Consider the following 24,838-nt stretch of genomic DNA (forward strand, 5'->3'; position numbering starts at 1 on the left):
TAACTTGACTTGTGCATTTAAAGAGCTTGGAAAATTCCAGAAAATTATGTCATGGCTTTAGAAGCTTCTGATTGGCTAATTGACATCATGGGAAATTCAAAATAAATCAGCCAAGACCTCAGAAAAACAATTGTAGACCTCCACAAGTCTGGTTCATCCTTGGGAGAAATTTCCAACCACCTGAAGATACCATGTTCATCTGTACAAACAATAGTACGCAAGTATAAACACCATGGGACCATGCAGCTGTCATACCGCTCAGGAAGGAGACGCGTTCTGTGTCCTAGAGATTAACGTACGTTGGTGCAAAAAGTGCAAATCAATCTCAGAACAACAGCAAAGGACCTTTTGAAGATGCCAGAGGAAACGGGTACAAAAGTATCCTATATCCACAGTAAAACGAGTCCTATATCAACATAACCCGAAAGGCCGCTCAGCAAGGAAGAAGCCAGTGCTCCAAAACCGCCATAAAAAAGCCAGACGCCAGTTTGCAACTGCACATGGGGACAAAGATCGTACTTTTTGTAGAAATGTCCTCTGGTCTGATGAAACAAAAATAGAACTGTTTGGCCATAGTGACCATCGTTATGTTTGGAGGAAAAAGGGGGGTGCTTGCAAGCCGGAGAACACCATCCCAACCGTGATGCACTGGGGTGGCAGCATCATGTTGTGGGAGATGCTTTGCTGCAGGAGGGACTGGTGCACATCACAAAATAGATGGCATAATGAGGAAGGACAGTTCAAATCAAATCAAATGTATTTATAAAGCCCTTCTTACATCAGCTGATATCTCAAAGTGCTGTACAGAAACCCAGCCTAAAACACCAAACAGCAAGCAATGCAGGTGTAGAAGCACGGTAGCTAGGAAAAACTCCCTAGAAAGGCCAAAACCTAGGAAGAAACCTAGAGAGGAACCAGGCTAGGAGGGGTGGCCAGTCCTCTTCTGGCTGTGTCTGGTGGAGATTATAACAGAACATGGCCAAGATGTTCAAATTTTCATAGATGACCAGCAGTGTCAAATAATAATAATCACAGTGGTTGTTGAGGGTGCAACAGGTCAGCACCTCAGGAGTAAATGTTAGTTAGCTTTTCATAGCCGATCATTCAGAGTATCTCTACCGCTCCTGCTGTCTCTAGAGAGTTGAAAACAGCAGGTCTGGGACAGGTAGCACGTCCGGTGAACAGGTCAGGGTTCCATAGCCGCAGGGAGAACAGTTGAAACTGGAGCAGCAGCACAGCCAGGTGGACTTGGGACAGCAAGGAGTCATCAGGCCAGGTAGTCCTGAGGCATGGTCCTAGGGCTCAGGTCCTCCGAGAGAGAAAGAAAGAATTAGAGAGAGAATACTTAAATTCACACAGGACACCGGATGAGACAGGAGAAATACTCCAGATATAACAGACTGACCCTGGCCCCCCGACACATAAACTACTGCAGCATAAATAAATACTGGAGGCTGAGACAGGAGGGGTCGGGAGATACTGTGGCCCCGTCCGACGATACCCCCAGACAGGGCCAAACAGGCAGGATATAACCCCACCCACTTTGCCAAAGCACAGACCCCACATCGCTAAAGGAATATCTTCAACCACCAACTTACCATCCTGAGACAAGGCCGAGTATAGCCCACAAAGATCTCTGCCACGGCACAACCCAAGGGGGGGAGCCAACCCAGACAGGAAGATCACGTCAGTGACTCAACCCACTCAAGTGACGCACCTCTCCTAGGGACGGCATGATTATGTGGATATATTGAAGCAACATCTCAAGACATCAGTCAGGAAGTTAAAGCTTGGACGCAAATGCGTCTTCCAAATGGACAATCCCCCCAAGCATACTTTCAAAATTGTGGCAAAATGGCTTAAGGACAACGAAGCCAAGGTATTGGAGTGGCTATCACAAAGCCCTGACCTCAATCCTATAGACAATTTGTGGGCAGAACTGAAAAAGCGTGTGCGAGCATGGAGGCCTACAAACCTGACTCAGTTACACCAGCTCTGTCAGGAGGAATGGGTCAAGATTCACCCTACTTATTGTGGGAAGGTTGTGGAAGGCTACCCAAAACGTTTGACCCAAGGTAAACAATTTAAAGGCAATGCTACCAAATACTAATTGAGTGTGTGTAAACTTCTGACCCACTAGGAATGTGATGAAAGAAATACAAGCTGAAATAAATCATTCTCTCTACTATTATTCTGACATTTCACAATCTTATAATAAAGTGGTGATCCTAACTGACCTAAAACAGGGAATTTTTACTAGGATTAAATGTCAGCAATTGTGAAAAACTGAGTTTAAATGTATTTGGCTAAGGTGTATGTAAACTTCCGACTTCAACTGTACATACAAAAAAAATAAAAAAATAAAAAATAAAAGGAAATGTAGGTTTAAACATGTCCCTAATGATTTTTGTTTTAGCTGTTAGTGATAATTCCCTGAGTGTTAATACAGTTGTAATTACATCATTAAGCCATTATGTATGTGTTACGAATGACCAAAGGTGTCTGACTTCATAGTAAGTACGGCATAATTTGATTTAGGCATTTATTTATGTGTTATGAATGGCCAAAGCAAAAGCGTTTTTATTTATTAAAACATTTAAAACTGAAATATCACATTTACATAAGTATTCAGACCCTTTACTCAGTACTTTGTTTAAGCACCTTTGGCAGCAATTACAGCCTTGAGTCTTCTTGGGTATGACGCTACAAGCTTGGCACATCTGGATTTGGGGAGTTTTTCCCATTTTTCTCTGCAGATTCACTCAAACTCTGTCAGGTTGGATGGGGAGCATCGCTGCACAGCTGTTTTCAGGTATCTCCAAAGTTGTTCGATCAGGTTCAAGTCCTGGCTCTGGCTGGGCCACTAAAGTGTGGTTCCAAACTTCTTTCATTTAAGAATGATGGAGGCCACTGTGTTCTTGGGGACCTTCAATGCTGCAGAAATGTTTTTGTACCCTTCCCCAGATCTGTGCCTCGACACAATCCTGTCTCGGAGCTCCACGGACAATTCCTTCGACCTCATGGCTTGGTTTTTGATCTGACATGCACTGTCAACTGTGGGACCTTATATTAGACAGGTGTGTGCCTTTCTAAATCATGTCCAATCAATTGAATTTACCACAGGTGGACTCCAATCAAGTTGTAGAAACATCTCAAGGGTGATCAGTGGAAACAGGATGCACCTGAGCTCAATTTTGCGTCTCATAGCAAAGGGTCTGAATACTTATGTAAGTAAGGTATTTCTGTTTTTATTTGTAATAAATTTGCAAACATTTCTAAAAAACAATTTTCACTGTCATTATGGGGTATTGTGTGTAGATTGATGAGGATTTATTTTTTAACAAGGCTGTAATGCAACAAAATGTGGAAAAAGTCAAGGGGTCTGAATACTTTCCGAATGCACTGTATAAGCCTGGGATATCAACCATTCAAAGTTTGGCTTAGCGGGAGTGACCACAGAATTCTATAAGAGGGACCTTACTGAGTAAAGTATTTGTCATCGTCACTACGTAACACAGTCAAAAAGTCATAATTATAGCTAAACCCTGCCCATTTCCACAATTTATCTTCTTTAAATGTTATTTTAAACCTAACCCTAACTAATGAAAACCCAGTTTGAGGCGTTGGTCCACCAGATCATTTGGGCGTTAGTGTCTGGGAATGAGATTCGGTGTGATGTGATTAACATGACATCACTTCCTGTAGTGTTTATGAAGGTATTATGAAGGTTTTAGGAAGGATTAAAAGCTAAATGTAATTTAAAGCGGGATCAATTAGGTCAACAATAGCGCTCATAAGCTTCCATGCATTTTAAATGAACGCTGGGCCTGGACATCAGACTCCAGAGCCCTTTATAGCAAAGTTATGTCAATGAGGTGGTTTGTTTTCAATTGGCTAACACTTCTAATGTAGTTTGTGCAGGCTGAAAAACTAAAAACTTTAACATTTGTAACAAGCATGGTAACAAGCCTTCGTTGTTATGTCTGTAATTTCCATCAGTTACATGCTGTTAGTACAGTGTAACTATGAGTTATTACAATACTTGTTACAGTGTAATTAAAATGAAGTGTTACTCTCACTCCTTATAGAGATGATTTACATGTGGATGCCAAGTGAGGTCATGGCCTTGTCCTCCTCAGAACACTGACAACATCACTAGTGAATGATGTCTGTTGTGGACTACAGTACCAAGACTTAGATGCTTCCAGTCAGGAGTCAGACAATGATACAGTAAGTAGGTTCTCTCATTACTGATCTACTGAGAGTTAAGGACCCAGATTTAGTCTACACAAGCTGAAGCTACACTGCCCCCCCCCCCCCCCCAGAATGAGTGGGACCCTAAGACCAGAGGATACAATTATGTTTGGCATTGGCTCCAATCTGTTGATCAAATCACAGGGGGTGTACAACAGTTTGATTCCTAGCAAGGATGAGCAGCACATGCAGCTGAAATATACATTTTAGACTATGCTATCTCCTGAAAGTGGTGGGATATGGTCATTGAAGGGTTTGAGTGAATCTGAACACCCTATAAAGGGAACATTAAGGACTGTCGGGTGGGAATCGGAATCACATACCCAAGGCTGAGTGAGGCCAGGGGCATGAATTCAGTAAAACATGTGAGCAATCTTCTCACCGGGAGAGAGAGAACTGCCTTCCTGGCTGGCGGGTGAATGGTTGAACTTCAGGCAGGCCTGTGAGCCAGATTTCCACCTTGCTGCTTATCTCCTACAGACAAATGCATGCTGCTGCTCCAGTGTAAGCTGGGCCTATAGGTTACAGTAAGGTCATCTGTTTAAATCATTCTCCCATTATATGGTGTGATTTGACAAAGCTCAACTACTAATGCAGTAATGTAAAATATATCTTGCTTGGGTTGTTTGTCAAGAGTGTAGTTTTCCATCAAGGCAAAGGGGATAGGCTATGTATAGGACACTTGTATATGATCAATTCTCATGATAGATGTATGACAGTATGCCATTTCTGCCCATAATGGTCTGTCTGGCAGTAGCGCCATAAGTGATGTGTGTGTGCATCCTAAATTTGCAGCATTAGATTAGACTGCTGAGGGGCGTGAAGCGACAAGACAGATCAGAAGCTTTTCCCTCACACTCCAGGGGACAGAGTCAGCCATGACGGAGTGAGCCACGAGGGCATGCCATCCCCATGGTGATATCCATGGATACACATCCATACACAACCCGACCCTCAATACTGCAACAGATGATCACTCTTTGTTTAAAGTAAGATTGAAGACTACAGTTAAACAAGATACTGTATATGAGGTGTCATTTCATGGGTCTCCGAATATTACGGAGTGTTCCTGGCCTTTTACTCCGCCCATTCCATTGGTGGCCGAATCAGATCACTTGTGTGCTTACTGCACTATAGAAAACTTGCTAAACAACAGTCCAGGGCATGCTCACTGAATTAAAGGGAAACTGCACAAACGTTTCTTAGATTTCTCCCAGACATCAAAAGTCATCCCCTGATATGGTTTAAGCATTGTTGTGAACACATTTGTTGTTTTTCTATTAAAAAAGTGTGAAAAAACTGAGTTATATCAGACAAAAAATGGGGAAATCCGAAACCTGGAAAAAATAAACCAAGAAATGGAATTTGAGGGGAAAAAAACAGAAGTAGGCAACAACAAAAAAATGAATTAAAAGGCCCTACCAAAGTTTTTTTGCTGTACGACTGCAGTTTAGAATGTGTGTCATCCTGCAGCGCAGCATTTTCTAGTTTTTCCCCCCTTTCCAACAATGGATCTTTTTTCTATAATTTCCCACCCGTACAGTAGGTGGAGGCATGCACCTCAAACAATTGTTTTCGGACCGCCATAATACCATAGAAGAAGAACAACAACAAAGTGTTGTGGAAGAGACAAAAACATCCACACGGTGGGAAGATGGTGAAAGCGGATGTTGTGTTTGAAACTGATGGGTAGAGTGGAGATGAGAGTGAGAGGGAATGGATAAAAAAAGGAAATAAGAGAAGTAAAGTGGTCGTGGAATCGAGTAAATCCAAGCCTAGTTCTGACTCATTACTGTAGTTGGAGTGAAGGTTCTGGACTGATGGAGTTACCTGGGAGATCCGTTTGACATCTCGATTAAAAAAATCGTAGATGCATTGGATGAGGTTGTGTCAGTGAAGATAACAAGAAGCAGGCCTTTGATATTTTTTTGTTGTCCAAGGATCAGAAGGATTAGAATATGTTGCGTGTGGATCTGCAAAGCAGGGCGCCTAACAAGGGGGTTCTCTCTGGAGTGGCGCTAGAAGGGGGTGCAAAGGATGTAACTGAAGAAGTAGATGCAGTGGTTGGTGCACACTGACTGACCCGTTTGTTTAATGGAGTGGTTGGTGCACACCGACTGACCAGTATGGTTGATGGAGTGACAAAGCCAACTCTATCCATTCTTTTGTTCTGTGAAGAAGAGTCTCTCCCTTCACACATATATTTGGGTTGTGTAAGATATCCTGTACGAGCCTTCATGCCCAAACCCATGCAGTGTGATAAATGTAAAATATTTGGATATGTGTCAAGTGTATGTAGACGGAAGGAGTATCGTATTCCAGTTGAGGCGAAATGCAGTTTTTGTGGTGGAGAACATGCGCCCAAATTCCTGAAGTTCCTTGTTAGGGTGAAGGAGACAGAGGTGGCAAGAGTAAGGCTGTCCAGCTTGTCTCTTATCCGGAAGCAGTGAGAAGAGTGGAAGAAGGCAGTCACGTTGAATGAATCATGGTAGTTGAATGAGAGACACCAGTAAATGTTCCTCGCCAACAGAATCCTGACAGGGTACATTTTAAAAAGGTGGACTTTGTATCGTTTATTGCTTTGGTCATAAACTGCACCGCACAAACCAGAGACATAGGCAGAAATTGACTTGTGGCTGGGCCTGAGTAAAAGTGACTGGGCCTACATTTTCCAGCAAGAATACAGCAAAAATACCCCGACATCAGCGGTGTAGTCGTGGTGCATGGAGAAGTCGGTATATTCTAATTTTGCCCCAAATTTCTCAAACGTGAAAAATTCTATGAGAAACTACTCTGAATTACCTAAAATCATGGCAATACTAAATCCACCATGATATTCAGAATTAAATAATACGCCCTTGTGGCTGATATGTTAGGCTAAGGGGCCAGATAAGCACAGAGGTAAGAAATGGAACAGATTTCTGTGGTAGTGTGTTACATGAGAACAGGATACTCAAGGAGCTGCTACATTTCACAAGAGCTGAAGGCTTGGATTCTAGCCACTACCGATTCATCTCTTTATTGTGCGTTTTGCAAGAGGATATTTATGGGTTACAAAAAAGGCACAGGCTACATTCAATTATATACACCATGGTTTCCACATATTTCTAACCTAATATTACTTTTTTTTTTACAACTTTTCGAGGTTGTAGTCTTTGCCACATTATTTCTGTAGGCCGAGGCTATTTTGTCTATTGGCGCTACCGGATCGAATCAGGACCCTGGCCTAAACCTCATAACATGTCCCTAAAGCTCTTTTATTGAGAAGCAAAATAAAGAGGCTAAACTTTAGAACTCATGAGACATGGGAATAAATGCACAATTCTTGTTGTGGATTCGAATATCAGGAGTCAGAGAACAGAACGGAGTGTGCTGAAATCTTTGATCTGACTTTCGCAGGCTCAGCCAACGCCAGGCAAGACGCATAACCGGCCTCTGGTGTTGAATAATATATACCTATGCTATGGTTTCACACTCACTCTTTTCAAACCCATATTGCCAAATATTTCACCTGATGTGTTTGTGTAGGCTACTTTGTGCATGATTTCTCTAATGTGCTAAGTGGTGACCCGTCATTCAGGGCAGGTGGTGTACAGCAGATCAGCCAACAGGTGGAGACTCGTCGAGGCCTGGTGACAGACGAAGTATACATCACGAGGCGATGGCTCCCTCTACTGGACGTGCCAGGTCTCGACGGGCTCTCCAGCCAGGACTAATTGGGGCTGATTGGGGTTGGTGAGTAATCAAGGGCTGATTGCTCACCAGCTGTACGAGTCCCATAAAGCTGCCAGAAGGGCAGCACACAGGGGAGAGACTGGGGGAAGAAAGGACTCCCGTATAGTTGGGGACGGTTCCAGACGTAACAGGAGGGAGTTCAGTTTTTGATCCCCACAGGATACAGCAAGACCCAGAGCCCAGAAGATGGTATCCTGGAGAGGGTCTCATGGGGGAAACCTATTATTTTCTTTTGAATTATTAGTTTAATAAACACCTTTGAAACTGAGCTGATCCTACTCTGTCCTTGTCTGATCTGTGTAAACGTTTTGACCAAACCCCCTGGTTTGCCACAAGTGGTGGAGAATGCGGGCAATCTGATAACATGGTCAGATCAGGGTTGACGTTTACGCAGCATCAGCACGGACTAATTGATAGCTCAGTTCAGGAACGAACGCTGGAGGAACAGAGGCTACAAAACGTCTGCTTTATTGAGGAAATTAGGAAGCTACAAGGAGGAGCGTCTACTGAATCACATCCAAACCAGTTTTTTATCAAGCTAACAGAAGATGGCGATATCAAAACCTACCTCTGTACGTTTGAACGGACAGCACTACGGGAAGGATGGCCAAGGCAGAAGTGGGCCAGTCTGCTAGCCCCGTTCCTCTATGGGAATGCCCAAAAGGCGTATTGGGACTTGAACGATAAACAGGCGGCTAACTACGATGGACTCAAACGGGAGATACTCAGCCGCTACGGGTACAGCCTGGCCCATCGGGCTCAACTCTTCCACATCTGGAGGTTCGTAGCCGACGCATCCCCACAAGCCCAGATGAGCGACCTACTGCGAGTCACCAGGGGATGGCTCCTAACCGACGTATCCACCGTCTCCATCCTAGACAAAGTGGTCCTGGATCGTTCTTACGGGCACTACCCCACGACAGGGCAGTGAGTCTATGCGCGCCCCAGACCTTGGAGGGCCTCCTGGAAGCAGTGGAGACGCATCAGAACACTCAGGCCCTGCTGAGTGGGAGCCGGGCCGAGTCTGCGACTTATTTGAGGAGTCGGAAGGTCAGCCCCACTGCTGTGTACCTCGAACCGACAGTCGGCAGGAGAGATGGTTGGGATAGGGCCGACCCGCCACCAACGACCCCAGGTAGATGGAGACCAAAGTAGGTGTTTTGAGTGTGGCGCCCGGTGGCACATTACCTAGAATTGCCCGGCTCGAGAGGAGTCGATGCCATCAGCAAGCCCTGGAGGCGAGGTGGGTCACGTAGTGAACTACGTTACCTCCTGTTGGGCACACCACGAATCAACTGCACCCATGGTCCCGGTGAAGGGAGACGGACATGACACGGAAGCTCTATTAGACTCCGGAAGTATGGTTACCCTCGTTACCACGAGCTTGCTGAACCAGGAGACTGAACGTGGTAGGGAGATGTCCATTTCCTGTGTTCACGGGGACACAAAGCTGTATCCAACCGTATGGGCCAACATTGTGACGCCACAAGGGAGCTGCCAGATGATGGTGGGTGCAGTACCAGAGTTGCCGGTACCTCTCCTAGTGGGATGAGATTGTTCGCGGCCCTGTGGTGGCACGAGCTGAGGAAGTAGGTACGAGCCGGCCGAAGACGAGAGCAAGGACCACCCATCGCCTGTGCGGCCCGGAAGCAAACGGTTGACCAACCTGTATCTACGGGTCCGGAGTCGGAGTCGGTGCCGGAACCCGACCCCCCCAGGGGAACCACAGGAGGAAGAGCCCAGCTTCCCCCTCCTCGATTTCGAGGGACCAGTCGAGACACCCGCTGGGGGCCAACTGAGGGGACAATTCGGACGGCCCAGTGGGATCCTAACTTGAAAGCCGCCGCAGCCCAAGTGATAGCGATGGATAGACAGCTACTTCCGGGGGTGTGACTGGCAATACCCCCATTTCCAAATCAAGAATAACCTTTTGTATCAGGTGTTGCGCCAACAGGGGGAACTTCGAGAGGTACTCTTGCTGCCCCGACGGTACGTCGGAACCGTTCTTCAGCTGGTCCACACCCACCTGTTTAGGCACCAACACGATGGGGCTGCACCATGCACTGTGGGACTCTTCAACGACCCTCATCCTCAGCATAGCCTCCACTTCCTTCAGGCCTCCGGAATCCGATGTGGCCTCTTTCGTACCGTTTCCCCGGGCTGGGTACGGATGTGGTGTTCAATGAGGGTCGTGCGGCGCGGCTTCGTGGAGAACCCTGCTGTGTTCCGATCGACAAGCTCCCTGAGCTCTTGCTTCTTGGCCGGGTCGAGGTCCTCATTGCTCGGAACCACCACTGGTACCGTTGGCGTCCTGGGTCCCAACCATAACACGGCCAAGGCTGTCCTCTCGTGCCACTTCTTCAACAGGTTCACGTGGTAAATTTTTTGGGATTGCCCTGGCCTGCTGGAGGTCATTTTGCAGGGCTCTGGCAGTGCACCTCCTTGCACAAAGGCGGAGGTAGCGGTCCTGCTGCTGGGTTGTTGCCCTCCTACGGCCTCCTCCACGTCTCCTGATGTACTGGCCTGTCTCCTGGTAGCGCCTCCATGCTCTGGACACTACGGTGACAGACACAGCAAACCTTCTTGCCACAGCTCGCATTGATGTGCCATCCTGGATGAGCTGCACTACCTGAGCCACTTGTGTGGGTTGTAAACTCCGTCTCATGCTACCACTAGAGTGAAAGCACCGCCAGCATTCAAAAGTGACCAAAACATCAGCCAGGAAGCATAGGAACTGAGAAGTGGTCTGCGGTCACCACCTGCAGAACCACTCCTTTATTGGGGGTGTCTTGCTAATTGCCTATAATTTCCACCTGTTGTCTATTCCATTTGCACAACAGCATGTGACATTTATTGTCAATCAGTGTTGCTTCCTAAGTGGACAGTTTGATTTCACAGAAGTGTGATTGACTTGGAGTTACATTGTGTTGTTTAAGTGTTCCCTTTATTTTTTTGAGCAGTGTATAAATGTAATAACATGTATATAAGGAAACTATGTCAATATGTTACTATTCCCTCTGCTAAAATGTACTGGAATGCAGCCATAGGACAAGTGAACTGGAACAAAGTTTCGTTGTTGTCTGGTAAATATTGTATATCTAATAAGATGAAAGAAGTATCATACAAATTCATTCATAGAATCTACCCTGTAAAGACCTTTATTATACACAGATTGAAAATAGCTATTGATAACAAATGTGTATTTTGTGCTTGTGACCCAGAAACTCTTGACCATTTATTTTGGGACTGTTCTTATGTCAGAAGATTTTGGAGTGAGTTAGAAGATTTTATTTTAAAAGAAATTACTATTAATGTTAATCTGAGAGACTCTGATATGATGTTTTATTTTGATCCAAATGATGTGGACCCTGATTTAACTTTAAATGTTAATGTAACGGCTCTCGTTGGTGGTAGGAATAGTAGACCAAAGTATAGCGTGGTAAGTGTTCATGATTCCTTTTATTCAAAAAACACTTAAACAAAATAACAAAAGCAAACAGTTCTGTCAGGCACAGACACTAAACAGAAAACAAGATCCCACAAAACCCAAAAGTAAAATGACAACTTATATATAATCCCCAATCAGAGACAACGATAGACAGCTGCCTCTGATTGGGAACCACACTGGCCAAAAAACAAAGAAATAGAAAACATAGACTTTCCCACCCGAGTCACACCCTGACCTAACCAAACATAGAGAATAATAGAGATCTCTAAGGTCAGGGTGTGACAGTTAATTTGTTTATCTTTCATGGAAGATTCTTTATCCATAAAATGAAGTGGGCAGAGAACATTCCCCTCTTCACATTATTTAAGATAGAATTTTAATATTATTTTGAAATTATCAGTAAATGTAAAAACAAAAAAGCAATACACACCATAAAAGTATTTAACAAATTGAAAATTAATCTTGATATGTAATACCCTGTCTGTTAGGTTTATGTACTCTTGTTTGTATTTTCAGTTTTTTTGTATTTGTTGTGTTTATAATAATAAAATAATACAAATAAATAAAAAATACAAATAAAAAAAACTGGGTTTGCTGGCTATGCTCAGACAGAAATACTGGTAACTTTATTTCTGGATCAGAGAGAAAGATGCGAAACTACTATATACTGATTAACTTTGATAGATAATCTTCAATATGCTGGCTAGGACAGCCGGTGAGCAAGGAGTTCGCGGGAGGAGACAGAACGGTCATAGTGTTTGCTGCAAGCAACTAGCAATGATGGCTATCGCACACACTTGAAAATGTCAAAGATGTGTATAAACCAAGATAGACCACAGCCTGTCGTTTCCATGGGGAACATAGAGTCATAGGCAGAAAAAGGAGGTGAGCAGAGCCAAGCACGAGCTAGCGAGATCCTATTGATGTGATCTAGCATCTTCTGCATATTTCCGTTAGGGAACGCCTCCTATGAAGTGCGCGTGTGCAATAAATAAATAATCCTTTCCACTCCTAAACAACGCGATTAAAAAAAAAAAAGGTATGCAAAGGATACAGTCTAGAAAACTTTGTCCACTCTGTTCATAACATATTATAGTTTTGGGAACAGAAAACTGTATTGAGCTCAAAGGTTTCATCGATAAGAAAATTTGCAGAATTTCGGCCGACACCCATATTGTTCCGTCTTCTCCCACCGCCGGACAGTGGGCTTCCATATTTGGTAGTGAGTGGAAACGCCGAACGATTGCTTCATATTTATACATCCGGTGACATATCTGTCTCATGGTTCTATCAGTGTTACTGTTCTTCTTCTTCTGTGGGGTTTCATACTGTCTTTTAAAAAATATTTTTATTAACAAATATCAACAAACAAAAGAGGAATAGTCACATGCAAACAAGCATTCAAACAAACTATTTACATTGCCAGGAATCCTAAACAAACAAATCATATTCATAATACAACAAGTTTTAATTGCCTTTTTGTTTTTCATTATAGTTAAAGTGGTGCCATATTGTTTAAGCTCATTTATAAAGTGAAAAAAGTTAGGTTTTGAATTAGACCATTTGCATTTGTGAATATGAAATTTACCTAGTATTATTAGCAGTTGAATTAAATATACTACATCTTTATCTATGTCAGAATTTCTGAAATAAATCATTATATCAAAACCATTAAATAGTACAACCGGTCCTATTTCTTTTGTAACAAAATTCTGTATGTCAATCCAAAACATTCTACTATAAATACAGGCAAAAAACAAATGCAAAATGGTCTCCATTCCACAGAAATCACAGTTATATTCAATATTCAGCTTGAATCTTTCCAAAACATGTTTCACAGGATAAATTCTATGTAACATTTTAAATGAAACTTCCTTTACTTTGTTACTGATACAATATTTGTTAGCAATTTTCCATGCTTTCTCCCATTGTATATCACCATAGATATTTGACCAAAATAATCTTGCTGAGGGAATTGTAGTATCACAAACAATATTCCTAATCTGTTTATTACTACATTTATCTTTGATGTTAATATTGCCAATGAATATATTTTCATGTAAATGTAAGTTACTTACATCAACCAGAGAGGAATTTAAAAGAGATACAACCCCCCTTGGAATTGCATCAAAAACAATTGCATATTCTTTCTGGGTTATTGGAATTTTAAACTTATCAAGAAATTCCCCATATGAGAGTAGATATCCATCCTTATTCAGTAACTGACCAACCAAAATAATTTTATTCTCAAACCAGTTACGAAGAAAATGACTTTTTAAAAATCGTATATCTTTGTTGTTCCATAAAAAGGTATCTGTGAGGGGAAAAATTGTGTTTATACGCTAACATCCAAGCTAAAATTGCCTGCTTATGGAATTTGGCCAACTTTACTGGGATTATATCAATATCAAAATTACGTCGAAGCAAAATTCCAAATACTGTTCTGGTTCTTAACATACTTCAGAATCCAATTTATTTTAAAAGTATTATTTAGAGTATTGAAATCTAAAACCTCAAGACCTCCTTGTTCTTGGGTATTAGTGAGAATATATTTTCGTAGTTAGTGAGGTTTGTTCCTCCAAATAAAATTATAAAGAATCTTATCTAAGTCCTTTACAATTTTAGGGGGTAAGTCAAGTGATAACGAGACATAAACCGATCTGGATAACCCTTCAGCTTTGGATAATAAAACCCAACCGTATAAGGAAATATCTCTCATCAACCAGAGGTTCAATTTCTTCTTTGTTTTCTCAATAATGGGGTTAAAGTTCAATTCACTCCTTTGTTTTTCATCCTTGCATATAACAATTCCAAGATAAGTAACCTTATCTTTCATTGGGATACCATATACTTCCTGTAAAACACAATCCTCGAGTGGAAATAAGACTGACTTATTGATATTAATTTTCAAACCCGAAACTAAGGAAATGTCTTCAATACAGGAAATTGCTTTAGAAACGTCATTGCTGTCTCTCAAAAATATGGTGGTATCATCAGCCAGTTGACATAGTTTAATTAATTAACAAGTGCTGAAAAACCTTGAAAATTCCCTTTCTTGATATGAAGAGCCATAATTTGAGTAACCAATAAAAAATAAAATAAGAACTAATTGGGCAGCCCTGCCTAATGCCACGGCCAATATCAAATCTTTGGGATGTCCCGTAAGCTAATTTTACAGAGCTGGTACAACCACTATATAAAGTTTGGACAGATTTTTTTTTTTAAAGTCACCAAACCACAAAAAACGTATTGCTTTGAACATAAACTCATGTTCTACAGTGTCAAGAGCTTTATAAAAATCAACAAACATAAGAAAACTATCATCAAGGATGAGGTCATTATAGTCAATCATATCTAAGATCAGTCTGATGTTATTACTAATGTGTCGACCATGCATAAAACCAGATTGTTCTTCATCAATTATATGATGCAAGCCTTGTTTAAACCTCTTAGCAAATACAAGGTCAAATAATTTCCCATTATTCAACAGGCTAATGGTTCTCCAGTTGTCTATATAAAGAGTATCCTTATTAGGTTTGGGAATCAAAGTAATTACACCTTGCTTTAAGGAAGCCGGTAACTCCCCTTTTTCTATTGATTCTTGAAACATAGCAAGAATGAAAGGAATCAATTTATCATTGAATGCTTTATAAAACTCGTTTATTAAACCATCATTTCCATGGGACCTATTGTCCTTAAGGCTTTTAATACAGTATTTTATCTCAATTTCAGATAACTCATCATAACAAAAATCCCTGAAATCATTATCTATCTTCTTAGCAATGTTTGCTACATTGTCTAAGAAAACATCCATATTGGAAGTTGGCTGGGCTGATGTGTACAGATTCTGATAAAACTGGGCAACATGCTGAGAGATTTCTTTTAGATTTTCATTGGGAGTATTATTAATCATTAATTTATATATGGAAGTCTTTTCGCCTGCCCTTTTTTCTAAATTAAAGAAATATTTTGTATTTCTCTCCCTCTTCCATCCATATTCATCTTGATCTTACAAACGCTCCCTCGTAGATACAGTCTAACTGCATTTGCAATGATGATAGCTCCAGTAATTCCTGATTAATTAGTTCAGTTTTTTTTGTTGTATAATCCATTATTCCCTTTATGATGTCATATTCTTTCTCTCTCTTGGCACGAGCAATTTCTTTCCCAATTGAAATAGCCAAAAGCCTTATATCAAATTTCATTAGCTCCCAGTAATTTCCAAACGTATATTTATATATATTATGAATAAAACGAATAGCCATCAAGCTAACATTAAGTGTCCGTGTGAATTTCCCTGCCATAAAAATTATATATATATAAAAAAAGTTTGGCTCACACAAACAATGCTCATTCCTCAAGAAATCTAAAGTTTTATCAGATGCAAATAAAACTCAGTCCTGCACAACTCACTTGATAAGTCCAGCAGTCAACAAGCTAGGCGTCAGCGTGAATTTCCCTTCCATTAACAAAAGCCTGAGCTCCCGCAAAGTATGCACTTTTCCCTTCCTTCCTTTTTCTCTAAATCATCGGACACAGACGATTCCGAGCTTCTTTGTCAAATGCTGTCAGATCCTCAGGTTGTTCTTCTTTAAATAGTACTTTTTCTTAGCAATTTTCCATGTCATATCCCTCGCTGTCCTGGAGATGAATCTCATGTTCACTGGTCGTGGTGGCTGGTTGTTGTCCCCATCTCTCAGCCTACCCAGGCGGTGCACTACATCCAGAGAACCTGCAACAACATTTCGCTCCTCCTCCGGGACTATTGCCCTGCAAATGTCCTTCACTCTTGCTTTCAATGTTCTTGTCAGATTTTTCTGCTATTCCATAAATTCGAAGATTCCATCTCCGACTATATTCTCCGACTCATTCTCGTTTACCTTTGACTCCATTTCAGTGAGCTTCTTCTCCTGCTTTGCAACCTGAATTTTCAATGTTGCGTTCTGCTGCTTCAGAGTTTTTACTTCCTCAGCATTGAAATCAATCGAAAAGTGTTCTTTTTCACCAAATTCATGATGTCATCTGCGCTGTCTTTGATTTTAGCAGTGAGTATGCGGACGATGTTGTCCTGTAGCTGGCTCATTGATGGTTCACTTCTCAGCTTTTTGGAAGTTGCTCCTTGGTTGGTGTAACGGGTGACGCTCTCCTCATCCTCGGATGAGGTGAGGAGAGAAGGATCTTCAGACCAAAACGCAGGCTTTGGGAAATAAGCCATCTTTATTATACAATGATGATGGCAACACGAAACGAAACAAAACACTTTCAAACTACAAAATAACAAAACGACGTTGACGAGACCTGAACATAAACTTACATAACTAAACATAAACTTACGTACAGGAAACGGACGACATCGAAACGAAACGAAACAAAACAAACAAACGCTACAGTCCCATGTGGTACTAACATAACATACGGACACAGGAGACAATCACCCACAAACAAACAGTGAGAATGCCCTACCTAAATATGACTCTTAATTAGAGGCAAACGCAAACCACCTGCCTCTAATCAAGAGCCATACCAGGCAAACCGAAACCAACATAGAAACAGATAACATAGAATGCCCACCCAACCTCACGTCCTGACCAACTAACACACAAAAACTAACATAAATAGGTCAGGAACGTGACAGTTGGGGTATTTGGGTATGAATCGCATTCACCCTTTTTTTACACTGCAAGCATATGAGTGAGTTTCAACCATGCCCCTTTTCTCCTGGGAAGTTTCAACATCCATTATCTCAGCAAGTTTGGTCATGTCCTGATTCCATGCGACTAGCTACGAAGACGTTAGCAGGCTAACTTAACTACACACGCTGAAACTTTTCGATAGCTAGCTTGTTCGTTGGAAATCGTCAAAAATATATTTCAATGGTTTGATTAATTACAAAATTATTCAAAATAGCTACATTGTATGGTTAGATATCATTTCTTGTGAAAAGAAAACCGTCATTTAACTAGGCAAGTCAGTTAAGAACAAATTCTTATTTACAATGACAGTTTACCGGGGAACAGTGGTTTAACTGCCTTGTTCAGGGGCAGAACAGCAGATTTGTACTTTGTCCGCTCAGGGATTCAATCCAGCAACCTTTCAGTTACTGGCCTACCACTCTAACCACTAGACTACCTGCCGCCCCAAATGTAACAAGGCTACCTGCAACCCCAGAAATGTAATAAGCTTTTACGTTTGATTTTTAAACGTGTCAGTGTTGTACTGCATAGTATCATGGAAATTAATGGATCATACTCAATCATGAAAATGCAATCTTTTTTTTGCATTTCAATTTGAATTTTGTCACAAAGGAATTGCAAACATATTGATTTAACATTTGCATTACCAATTGAGTTTCGGCAGCTAAATGCTTCCATAGGCTGTAAAGTATGTTCTTAACTAAATTGGCCACTGTGTTAGATCTTACTTTTCCAAACCAATGTTTTTATTAACAATTAAAGTGAATAGACTTAGCCATTGATATTACAGTTAAAACATATTTGGAGTCATATAAAAAAAGAATATACTGTATATTGTTCCATGCTGTTGATTTTCAAAAATAATTCAGTTACATAAAAAAATGACCTACAGTAATTTTAGTTTCTTCATAAGAACATCAAATCCATTCCCACACCCTGCATATATTGTACTTATACTATAGTTTAACTGTTGTTCCACTGTTGGAGATCGAGATAGTATCATATTTGTCATCTTATTTATAATCATCTTCGTCTTCATAGTCATAATCGAAGTCTGCACATTCATCGGCTTCGTCCTCATATTCATCAGAGTCCTCGTGATTATCATCGTATGAATCATCGAACATATCATAATCATTGTGGGTTTTCGCTGTTAAGCCTCTGACACTTGTGTCCTGTAAGAAGGTCTCATTGGGCTTTTCCACTGTCACACAGGCCTTCACTGGTAAAATCCTCACAGGGTGGAGTTTACAGCCATTAAGGCAAAAAGGAAAGACTTTCTCAATGAAAGTGTGTGTGAATGTGTGTAGAACGGTCTTATTATCAGGGTCAGAGAATGACAGCTTACCTCCATCCCAGTCCAGCTGCACTCTGATCCTCAGGGGTTTCTGTCTCACAGTAAGGAGAGTGTCTGACCCTGATGGAGAATGTGTGTCATATTTACCACCAGTGAATCGGATTTGCCAGTATCCATTCTTTACTTCTCCCTTCCTCTGGACAGATTCTGTAATCACACCCAGTGACCAGTGAGTATTGTCCCCAACCTCAATGTCCCAGTTATGTGTCCCTGAATTAAAGCCTTCGGAGCCTAGGACCATTCTAAAGGTATCAAACCTCTCTGGGTTGTCAGGAAGCTGCAGTGTTTCATCACTGTCATTGATGCTGTCTTCATCACGGTGTCTCACACTGGTCAGATCATCAGACAGGATGAGATGTGGTTGGGAAGTATTGGGGTTCAGAATCACAGGAGTGTATTTCACAATCTCATGCATCTTCTCCCAGACTCTAAATTGCAGGTTGCCCAAGTATTTAGCCACGTCTATCAGCACTCCTGAGACCAGCAGTGGATCTGGCAGTTTGCATTGGGCTCTTTCCATTGTGGACTCATAGTTCTGCAGAAATGAGAGGTCTTCAGCTTTCAGCTCCTCCTCTAAGAATCTGATTGTGTTTGCAAGTGATGAAATCTCTCTGCTCATTTCTTCAATCTTCTCTTTCATCACTCGACTCTTGTGCTCTTCTTCCTCCTTTAGGTCAGCTATCCTGGCTGCCTCTTCCTCTCGTAGAAACTGGTGAAGCTTCTCAAACTGCTCCTTAATTTGACCCTCTGTGTGCTGGGCCTGGCTCAAGATGTGTTCAGCACAGGTTTGGCTAATTTTACTAAAGACCCCAAGCTTGTCCTTTAAGGAATTCATTACTGTCTGGAGTTCTTCCTTCTGATCCTGTGCAGCTTCATCTATGGGGCTACAGTTATGGTTTTTGTGTTTTTTTGAAGTCTGACATACCACACAGATTAGTTTTTTATCCTCCAGGCAGAATGGTTTGAATTTCTCACTGTGCAAACTGCAGAGCACCTCAGACCTTGCTGTAACCATTAAGATCCTCTTCTTGCACACAGGGCATTGCCGAGAATCTTTCTGGTTCCAGCATTCATGTATACAGACTGTGCAGACTTTGTGGTGGCATGACAGTATAACAGGATCCCTGAGGATGTCATGGCACACAGGACAGGATGTTTGGCTGTCTCTCTGTAGTTTCTCAGCGAGATTGTTGTGCTTCATCTTCCTCAGGATCTCTAGTGACACCTTCACAGCTCCCTCATAGCTCGAGGTCTTGATCATCTTATCCACAGTGGTTAGCCTGTCCATGTTCTCCAGCTTGCTCTTAGGGAAGGGAGGAAAATCGTCGAGCACAGCCTCAGTCAGATACCACTGGAATGTCTTAAGGTCTTCAGTGATTAGCTCTTCTAAAATGGCCAACAGCAGCTCAGGAATGGGTGTCGCCATCATCGTTCTGCAGATACAGGACTACAGAATGATTTACTTGCCTTTTTAATAACCTTCCCTTCTAACAGTCCGTTATTGGCGTTTCCAATTTTCTATCTGTTACTACTAAAAATGTAAGTCCCAGTCTTGTGTTGTGTGTCAGAAAGAGTGAGAGAGTGAACAATGAAAATGAAACCTGACGCCTGTGAGAGACGAGTTTGACTTCCTGTATTCTGATATCAAGTCAAGGGGTGGAGCTTAGAGAAACTAGGTCACATAAAAGTGGTGTACAGTTTTCTTCCCCATTCTGAATGACAGATAAATAAGAGGTGGGACATTGGCATGCCAGGTCTGCAATCAGCAGGCCACACATTGATGAATGTTGACATAAATATATTGTGTATAACAGACTGGTACTGTATATACATATAGTTGAAGTCTGAAGTTTACATACACTCATTTTTCAACCACCACAAATTTCTTGTTAACAAACTATAGTTTTGGCAAGTCGTTTAGGACATCTACTTTGTGAATGACACAAGTCATTTTTCCAACAATTGTTTACAGACAGATTATTTCACTTATACGTCACTGTATCACAATTCCAGTGGGTCAGAAGTTTACATACACTAAGTTGACTGTGCCTTTAAACAGCTTGGAAAATTCCAGAAAATGATGTTATGGCTTTAGAAGCTTCTGATAGGCTAATTGACATAATTTGAGTCAATTGGAGGTGTACCTGTGGATGTATTTTAAGGCTTACCTTCAAACTCAGTGCCTCTTTGCTTGACATCATGGGAAAATCAAAAGAAATCAGCCAAGATTTTGTAGACCTTCTACAAGTCTGGTTCATCCTTGGGAGCAATTTCCAAACGCCTGAAGGTACCACGTTCATCTGTACAAACAATATTCCGCAATTATAAACACTATGAGACCACGCAGCCGTCATACCGCTCAGGAAGGAGACGCGTTCTGTCTCCTAGAGATGAAGGTACTTTGGTGCAAAAAGTGCAATTTAACCCCAGAACAACAGCAAATGACCATGTGAAGATGTTGGAGGAAACTGGTACAAAAGTATCTATATCTACAGTAAAACGAGTCCTATATCGACATAACCTGAAAGGCCGCTCAGCCATAAAAAAAGCCAGACTACGGTTTGCATCTGCACATGGGGACAAAGATGGTACTTTTTGGAGAAATGTCCTCTGGTCTGATGAAACAAAAATAGAACTGTTTGGCCATAATGACTATCGTTATGTTTGGAGGAAAAGGGATATTGCAAGCTTAAGAACACCATCCCAACTGTGAAGCACGGGGGTGGCAGCATCATGTTGTGGGGGTGCTTTGCTGAAAGAGGGACTGGAACACTTCACAAAATAGATGGCATCATGAGTGAGGAAAATTATGTGAATATATTGAAGCAACATCTCAAGACATCAGTCAGGAAGTTAAAGCTTGGTCGCAAATGGGTCTTCCAAATGGAAAATGACCCCAAACATTCTTCCAAAGTTATGGCAAAAATGGCTTAAGGACAACAAAGTCAAGGTATTGGAGTGGCCATCACACAGCCCTGACCTCAATCCCATAGAAAATTTGTGGGCAGAACTGGAAAAGCGTATGCGAGCAAGGAGGCCTACAAACCTGACTCAGTTGCACCAGCTCTGTCAGGAGGAATGGGCCAAAATTCACCCAACTTATTGTGGAAAGCTACCCGAATTTAATTGTTTGACCCAAGTTAAAAAATTTAAAGGCAATGCTACAAAATACTAATTGAGTGTATGTAAACTTCTGACCCACTGGGAATGTGATGAAAGAAATAAAAGCTTAAGTAAATCATTCTCTCAACTATTATTCTGACATTTCACATTCTTAAAATAAAGGGGTGATCCTAACTGATCTAAGACAGGGAATTTTTACTAGGATTAAATGTCAGGAATTGTGAAACTGAGTTTAAATGTATTTGACTCAGGTGTATGTAAACTTCCGACTTCAACTGTACAACTGTTCAATACACATTGATTGGTACATAAAATGTGTCTCATTTCACAGTGGTTTCAGAGTCCCGCAATATGAGCTACAATGCTAATATTTGTGTAATCTCTTAGCAGTCGTGTTCTGTGGGTGTCCCTGAGTACCCCATTTCATTGATCCACAATCCATAGGTAAGGCTATATAGTGCAATATGAATGTCAATACACACAATAGGCTGACTGGGGAGGTGATTTCTAACAGTCAAAGTCCCGTATTCTGCCCTTGAGTTGCGTTCCCATGCAAAACTAGACAGATAGCTAACAACTAAGTCTTCAATAAAACTCCCAAGGCGTGACTTTTCTTGAATGAATATATTGAAAACGTTTATGTTGTAAAACTGCAAAATACAGAAAAGAATATACTTTAGTATTTAATTCAGACCGACATACTGTAGCTGTACATTATACATTTGAAGTTGCATGAATACAAAGCACGTGCTAAGGTACCATGCATCTGGCATGATGCCAAACCATATAGCTATTTGTTACTCATATGGTAATTGACTAACTCCTTTCATTACTCTAATAATGTACAACCATCTATGTAGAATAACAAAGCATATTACACTAGAATCGGTAACAAAACTACAATATTGTATATTCGTTTGCATGACGCACGAGCAAAGTAATACAGCTAACGGCATACATGAAAGGCATTGCAATTTGTGTGAGTAAATGCAACCAACCAACATTGATATGTAAACAACTCTATCAATAACAAGATTATCATCACTAGCTAAACGCTTGAATCGAACTTACAAACAAATATTTTCCAAGGCTGAAGCGTGACAAGAAATAACTACACTGAAAGACCTGCACTGTAGCGTTGTTTTTAGCTGCTTCTATGCGTGCAGAACGAATTCTCTACTTCCTGTTTGCGTAGACTAAGTACCAGAAAGCTCCACTAGGGGGCAAATGACACCATGGAACACAATGAAAATCAATCTTAACCATTGTAATAAAATAATATGTTAACAGGATGGCAGCACATCCCGCAATAAGAGACACGAGGCTAACATTTGTGTAAACTCTTCACACTTGTGTTCTGTAGGTGTCATGAAGAAGACTGATACCCCATGTCATTGATCCACAATTCATAGGTAAGGCTGTACAGAGAAATAAGTATGCCCCAATTCAATTCTAAAGTGTGATACATTTTTATGAGACAAGATAGTAATTACTAGCGATTGGATACCACGAAAATTGGGGAGAAAAGGGGGTAAAAATTATTATGTGACATCCTGGTTAGTCAACAAGCTTATTTGACGCTTCAAATAGTGTTATTTTACATGTATCTTTTTTGGCATGCAAAGACCAAAATGGCATTCCATACATAAGGAAATGTACATGAACACAGCATACAATGGCACTGGTACAATGGTACTGGTATTCTTGGTACTGGACAATTTCTTGGTGCCTCTGCATTATCATTATAAATGACAATATGTTCAGAATTGTATGTATTGATCAGACATTTATTTGATCATTTACAATAGGCCAGCATAGCTGAAATATGGATCAACATGAACACTCATGTGAATTAAAGATAATAAATAATGGTGTTCTGTGGTAATATTTATCATATATTCATATTATATACACTACCGGTCAAGAGTTATAGAACACCTACTCATTCAAGGGTTTTTCTTTATTTTTTACTATTTTCTACATTGTAGAATAATAGTGAAGACAATCAATTAAAGTGTTAAATCAAAATATATTTTATAGTTGAGATTCTTCAAATAGCCACCCTTTGCCTTAATGACAGCTTTGCACACGCTTGATATTCTTTCAACCAGCTTCACCTGGAATGCTTTTCCAACGGTTTTGAAGGAGTTCCCACATAATGCTGAGCACTTGTTGGCTGCTTTTCCTTCACTCTGCGGTCCGACTCATCCCAAACATCTCAATTTGGTTGAGGTCGGGGGATTGTGGAGGCTAGGTCATCTGATGCAGCCCTCCATCACTCTCCTTGGTAAAATAGCCCTTACACAGCCTGGAGGTGTGTTGGGTCATTGTCCTGTTGAACAACAAATGATAGTCACACTTAGCCAAAACCAGATGGAATGGCGTATCCTTGCAAAATGCGGTGGTAGCCATGCTGGTTAAGTGTGCCTTGAATTCTAAATAAATCACTGACAGTGTCACCAGCAAAGCACCTCCACACCATCACACCTCCTCCTCCATGCTTCACTGTGGAAACTACACATGCAAAGATCATCCATTCACCTACTCTGTATCTCACAAAGACAAGGCGGTTGGAACCAAAAATCGAAAATTTGGACTCATCAGACCAAAGGACAGATTTCCACCAGTTTAATGTCCATTGCGCGTGTTTCTTGGCCCAAGCAAGTCTCTTCTTATCATTGGTGTCCTTTAGTAGTGGTTTATTTGCAGCAAAATCGACCATGAAGGCCTGATTCACGCAGTCTCCTCTGAACAGTTGATGTTGAGATGTGTCTGTTACTTGAAATCTGTGAAGCATTCATTTGGGCTGCAATTTCTGAGGCTGGTAACTCTAATGAACTTATCCTCTGCAGCAGAGTTAACTCTGGGTCTTCCTTTCCTGTGCAGGTCCACATGAGAGTTAGTTTCATCATAGCACTCGATGGTTTTGCGACTGCACTGACATTTTCCGGACTGACTAACCTTCATGTCTTTTGTAATGATGGACTGTCATTTCTCTTTGCTTATTTGACCTGTTCTTGGTCTTTTACCAAATAGGGCTATCTTCTGTATACCACTCATACCTTGTCACAACACAACTGATTGGCTCAAACGCATTATATCATCAGCAATTCTCAATCAGATGAGATACACAGCTAACCCATATTGAATTTCATTAATTCATAAATGTGGACTCTAATTATTGTTAATATTATAATTCTCTAGACTCTCCATTTCCAAACCTGAAGC

At 41.2% G+C, this 24,838-nt stretch overlaps 1 protein-coding gene across 1 annotated transcript; it reads right to left on the reverse strand.

Annotated features, from left to right (window-relative positions):
- Positions 1–17,077: 17,077 nt before the first annotated feature.
- Positions 17,078–22,794, reverse strand: LOC129826225 (E3 ubiquitin-protein ligase TRIM35-like). Its single transcript, XM_055886722.1, has one exon. It carries the CDS (start codon positions 19,914–19,916, stop codon positions 18,144–18,146), a length of 1,773 nt encoding a protein of 590 aa, XP_055742697.1. The 5' UTR covers positions 19,917–22,794; the 3' UTR covers positions 17,078–18,143.
- Positions 22,795–24,838: the final 2,044 nt, after the last annotated feature.

Source organism: Salvelinus fontinalis, chromosome 28 (assembly GCF_029448725.1).
Source record: "Salvelinus fontinalis isolate EN_2023a chromosome 28, ASM2944872v1, whole genome shotgun sequence".
Classification (NCBI taxonomy): domain Eukaryota; kingdom Metazoa; phylum Chordata; class Actinopteri; order Salmoniformes; family Salmonidae; genus Salvelinus; species Salvelinus fontinalis.

Coding starts and splice junctions, on each gene's coding strand:
- LOC129826225 (XM_055886722.1), bottom strand. CDS start 19,916: ATGATGGCGACACCCATTCCTGAGCTGCTGTTGGCCATTTTAGAAGAG.